The 5,303-nt window shown below is 56.9% G+C and overlaps 1 protein-coding gene across 4 annotated transcripts; it reads left to right on the plus strand.

The window, feature by feature from the left end:
- Nucleotides 1-544: 544 nt before the first annotated feature.
- RILP (Rab interacting lysosomal protein) lies at nt 545-4,366 on the plus strand. 4 transcript variants are annotated; one of them, XM_023518689.1, is made up of 8 exons: nt 545-1,044; nt 1,121-1,214; nt 1,307-1,413; nt 1,502-1,747; nt 2,030-2,175; nt 2,668-2,790; nt 3,531-3,614; nt 3,853-4,039. In XM_023518689.1, exons 1-8 carry the CDS (start codon nt 817-819, stop codon nt 3,923-3,925), a joined length of 1,101 nt encoding a protein of 366 aa, XP_023374457.1. In that variant the 5' UTR covers nt 545-816; the 3' UTR covers nt 3,926-4,039. The 4 variants fall into 4 exon arrangements, with proteins under 4 accessions (XP_023374457.1, XP_023374456.1, XP_012666387.1 ...); XM_012810933.2 differs by having other exon boundaries at nt 558-1,044; nt 2,033-2,175; nt 3,881-4,366; XM_012810932.2 differs by having other exon boundaries at nt 559-1,044; nt 3,881-4,366.
- The last annotated feature ends 937 nt before the right edge of the window (nt 4,367-5,303 follow it).

Here is a 5,303-nt window from a genome sequence, read left to right on the forward strand (position 1 = left end):
AGCCTCCCAAGTAGCTGGGACCACAGGCGCCCGCCATAACGCCTGGCCACTTTTTGGTTGCAGCCGTCATCGTTGTTTGGCGGGTCCGGGCTGGGGATTCGAACCCGCCACCTTAGGTGTATGTGGCTGCCGCCTTAGCCGGCTGAGCTATAGGCGCCGAGCCACGCCTGGCTATTTTTTAGTTGCAGTTGGGCGGGGCCTGGTTTGAACCCACCACCCTCGGTAGACGGGGCTTGCTGGCATCCTACTCACTGAGCCGCAGGCACCGCCCTCATTACCTGCTTTCAACCGATCTTGTCTAGGTGTGCTCTGTAGCTCTGTGGTACCCAGCCTAGCCCCTTTTAAAGCTTTTTGTTTCACTCCCAGTCAAGGAAACAAGCACATGAGTGGATAGTTTGGCTGCCCCTGGCCAGGCAGAGGCCAGTGACTGGGTGCCTACCTGTCACCTCTTGCCTGGAGCGTTGGGCTGCCAAATTTGTCCCATGACTGTAAACACAGGGGTGGAGCCTGGATTGGGCACTGTCGGGCGGGCTTGACTAAAGTGACCAGTTAGAGTCCTCAGCCTCTTGGGTGACTGGCTGGAAGCTGGCCGTCCTGTGACCTTGGGGATTGATCAGGACAAGGCCCAGAGGGCCTAGGGCGCTATTGCCCTTCCCCACCACATCTTTTCCCTTAATCGCTCCTCCCTCACCCCTTGTCGCCTCTACCCCGCCCCTACCGTCCTAAACTGCTCCTGCACCGGAACTGTTTGGCTTTTTCCTGTCCCAGCTGTGGGGCGGAGGTAGGGGGGTTACAGCCCTAGGCCTTTGGGGAGACATGGAGCCCAGGAGGGCGGTGACTGGGGCATACAGCTGGGAGCCTCGAGTGGCCGCGGGGTCCGGGACGTCTGCGGAGCTCGTGTACCACCTAGCGGGGGCCCTGGGCACTGAGCTGCAAGAGCTAGCCCGCCGTTTCGGGGCGGAGGCGGCGGCCGGGTTGGTGCCACTCGTGGTTCGGACCCTAGAGCTCCTGGAAAAGGCTGCGGTGGGCCCCGCCTCGGACTCGGTGAGTCGCTGCCCCCTCCTCTCGCCACCCGCGGAGTCTGCAGAGCCGAATCTTAAAACCGTCCCCCCCCGCCCAACTGCAGGTGTCGGCGCAGCAGGCCGAACTGGAGCTGCGGCGGCTGCGCGAGGAGAACGAGAACCTCCGCAGGGAGTTGCACGCTGGGCCACAGGGTGAGTGCAGGCCCCGGCCAGGGCGAGGGCGGCTGGGAGCCAGCTCGGGGCCTCCCTTCCGCAGGCCGCCGCTTAGAACGCCCCTTTCTTAGAGGAGCGCGCACTGCTGCGGCAGCTCAAGGAGGTGACCGACCGACAGCGAGATGAACTCCGAGCGCACAACCGGGACCTGCTGCAGCGAAGCCAAGAGACTGAGGCGGTGAGGGCGGGGAGGCGGGCTCGGGACGTGGCTGCGTTGGGCACTTGACGCCCCGCCCACACGGCCCCACCTTTTGCTCCGCCCCCAGTTGCAGGAGCAGCTGCAGCGCCTCCTGCTGGTGAATGCAGAATTGCGGCGCAAACTGGCTGCAGTGCAGACTCAGTTGTGTGCTGCGAAGGACCGCGAGAGGGAGCGTGAGCAGATCCAAGAAGGTGCTCTCGACCCGACTGGAGAGCGAGCAGGAGGCCAAGGCGGGCCCCCCCGGTGCGAGCAGAGACAGGAGCCCAGACAGGCGGTAGTCGGCACAGCGGTCCCGGGGACCCCTGAGGACCCGGTGAGTGCCGGACGAGGGCAGAGACCCATCCCAGTACTCTGGGACTTTGGGGGCACTCGGGCAAGGTTTGCCACGCTGCATAGGGGGCCCGCGAGGAAGCTGGAAGTGGCTCACTAGTTCGTGTCCCCCAACCGGCCTGGGTCCCCGTTCTTAGCTGGAGCATTACTCTGTCATCTATTATAGTACCTGTGTCCCCCAAGTCTCCCTGTCGGTCACTTCCTCTAGGGGTCCCCTGGGTGATGACTCTGGGGCAGGGACCCTATGACCAGGCTTATCCTGTAGCAGGTGGCCACGCTGCAGCCAGGGCGCCCTCTGGAGGCAGGGCAGTGCGGCTTCAGTTGGGAGGAGCTTGAGCAGATCCTTCGGGAGCGGAATGAGCTCAAAGCCAACGTGTTCCTGCTCAAGGAGGAGTTGGCCTACTTCCAGCGGTGAGGGCGGAGGGACCGAGGGAGCTCCCCTCCTATCTGTTCCTGGGCCTCAGATCAACCATCTCATTTTTTGGTTCATTGACATATCCACGGTGATGTGTGCCAGGGCCTGCACTGGACCCTGGAAGGACATGAATTACACAGCCCCTGCCCTCCTGGAACTTCATCCAAGCAGGAGAGAGGGCCACAGCAGCAGCAGCAGGGATTTCCTGGGAGGGGTGTCAGAGGCCCCTGATAACTGCTGCAGCTATAGTCTCACCCTTCCAATAACACACACTGAGGGCGGAGGGACTGAGGGAGCTCCCCTCCGTTCCTGGGCCTCAGATCACCCCACCTCATTCTTAGACCTCCTGTCTAAGCTAAGTTAGTCTAAGGGTGTCAGCAAGACAGAGCATTTCAGATGTTTCAAGGGGGAACAAGTACCTGGGGTGATACCTACTGTTGGCATCTCCACTGCTTTCTTCCTGCCCCTCTTCTCACCCACTGCTGTAGGGAGCTGCTCACAGACCACCGGGTCCCTGGGCTTTTGCTGGAAGCCATGAAGCTGGCTGTAAGGAAGCAACGAAAAAAGATAAAAGCCAAGATGTTAGGGACGCCAGAGGAAGCAGAGAGCAGGTATATGTCCCTGCGGGCATGCCCACTTGAGTGAACCCTTCCTCATTCTGCTGAGCCTGATGACCCAGCCTCGTCACCCCCATGAGGCCTGTGTCCACCTTGCCACCCTTCCCTTAGGATTCCACTGCTCCCCCTGCCCTGTCTGCTGTACATCTGCTGAAGAAATCTGCAAATGCTCCTTCTCCACATTCTTTATTCTTATCCTGCCTTGTCTGGGTCTGTGTGTTATTGGAAGGGTGAGACTATAGCTGCAGCAGTATCAGGGGCCTCTTGGCTGTCAAGTTATAAAATAAAAGCCCAAGATGTCTTACGTCTGGCCAGGTGTGGTGGCTCTGGGAGTAGGAGGCATGTGGATTGCCTCAGCTCATGGGTTTGAGACCAGCTTGAGCCGGAGCAAGACCTCATCTTTAAAAATAGCCAGGTGTTGTGTCGGGTGCCTGCAGTCCCAGCTACTCAGGAGGCTGAGTTAAGAGAATCGCTTGAGCCCAAGAGTTTGAGGTTGCTATGAGCTATGACACCTCAGAACTCTACTGAGGGCAACAAAGTGAAACTCTGTCTCAAAAAAAAAAAGTCCCATATCTCTCCAGTGTCTCCTTCTCTTCCAGCCTTATGGGGCCTGCAGCCACTCTGTCCTCCCCCTGCTGCTTCTGGGGGTCTGGCAGAAGGCCTAACACAATCTGGACTCCTGTCGTCCCTCAAGGCCTTGATAAATGCCCTCAAATCTCTTTCTTGTGTCTCAGTGACGATGAGGACGGCTCATGGCTCCTGCTCTCCAGTGATAAAGGAGACCACCCCCCAGCCCCTGAGTCCAGAATACAGAGTTTGTATGTTAAGGGAAGGGAAAGGGCAAGACTTGGGGGTGGAGAAAGGACCCTACCTGGTTCTTCCTAGTACCCCCTTTCTCTCCACTACCTGTTACCCTGCTGCCTTGGGCACTAAGCTCACCCTCCCCTCCTGCTTCTCTGGCCCTGGCCCTTGTCTTCCTGGTTTCCGCATATTACCCTTCCTTCCCTCTCTGTCCCCTGCCCTCAGCCCATGCCCCTGACCTCTCTGGCTTTCCAGCTCAGAGTGTATTTTGGCTCTCTCCCAGCTTTGGCCCGTGGTATCAGGGAGAAAAAGAGGCCCCCAAGGCTGAGACCAGCAGCGGCACTCCCAACAAGCTAGGGGGAAAAGAGGAGGCCTCCTTGCAACCTCACTTGGATCCTGTGCGCAGCCCTACCACCCCCAACCCTAACTGTGCCTGCTCTGCTCCCAGTAAACATCTTTGTCTGGGGGCCTTAGGTGCCCCAGAGGCTTGACTTTGAGGTCTGGGTGTGGGTGGATATGTGATCTCAGATGGGGACAGGCCTCCCTCCATCACAGCTCTCTCCAAGACTCTTCTTAATCTTGGCCTGTACCAGGGCGTGATGGGGAGTGCAGCCTTCTTCCCCCTCCCTGTACCAGGCCTCTGGGGCCAGATATAAAAGTGTGTGCTCTCTGCTTGATGCCTGTAGCTCAAGTAGCTAGGGTGTCTGCCACATACATTGGAGCTGGCGGGTTCGAATCCAGCCCAGGCCTGCCAAACAACAATGACAACTACAACCAAAATATAGCCAGGCATTGTGACAGGTGCCTGTAGTCCCAGCTACTTGAGAGGCAGAGGCAAGAGAATTGCTTAAGCCCAAGATTTGGAGGTTGCCGTGAGCTGTGATGCCATAGCACTCTACCCAGGGTGACAGCTTGAGACTCTGTCCAAAATAAATAAATAAAATAAATAAATAAAAGTCTATGCTCTCTGAGTTCCAGCTTCCCATCCTAGGGGTTTGTGCAGATGGCCTGAGTTAATTTAATAAAGCAACTGCCCATAATGCCAGAAATGGTTCCGTGTCTGTTTTTCAGGGGTCTGCCCCCAGCCCCTAGGTCTGCTGGGAGCAAAGGAAGGTTAAGGGTTCCCCACAGGGTCCTCCTTTGGTCAGTCACTGGGTGGGAGGCTTTCCCTACCTCCAGTGGCACTTTGGGAGTGTGGCCTGATGGAAGGCCTGGCTCCTACCCTCACCCCACCCCTTTGCCTGTCTCCAATGCCTTGGGACCTGCAGTGTTCTCTGATCCTCTCCAGAATAAGACCAGCCATTTAAGCCCCTACTCAGCCCTTCATGTACCTTCCTTTCCCTTTTTATTTTTTTTTTTGCAGGGGAGGGGGAAGAAAATCACTTTGTCCTAATTACCTCACAAATATCACAGCAGCTGGTTTAAAGAGGCCACACCAACATTTATTTCCAATCCTTTACCATCTCAATGAACTTTTACATACTAGGAATACCCTCTTCCACTACAATTCTGAAGAAAGGAAGCTTTTAATAAAGGAGAAGTTTAACTGATGATTTTACCCTTTGAACTTTTTTTTTTTTTTTTTTTTTTTGAGAGAGACAGAGCCTCAACCTGTCCCCCTGGGTAGAGTGCTATGGCTTCACTGCTCACAGCAACCTCCAACTCCTGGGCTCAAGTGAGTCTCCTGCCTCCGCCTCCTAAGTAGC

This window comes from Otolemur garnettii, unplaced genomic scaffold (assembly GCF_000181295.1).
Source record: "Otolemur garnettii isolate 467f Iridium unplaced genomic scaffold, OtoGar3 scaffold00145, whole genome shotgun sequence".
In the NCBI taxonomy this organism is placed as follows: domain Eukaryota; kingdom Metazoa; phylum Chordata; class Mammalia; order Primates; family Galagidae; genus Otolemur; species Otolemur garnettii.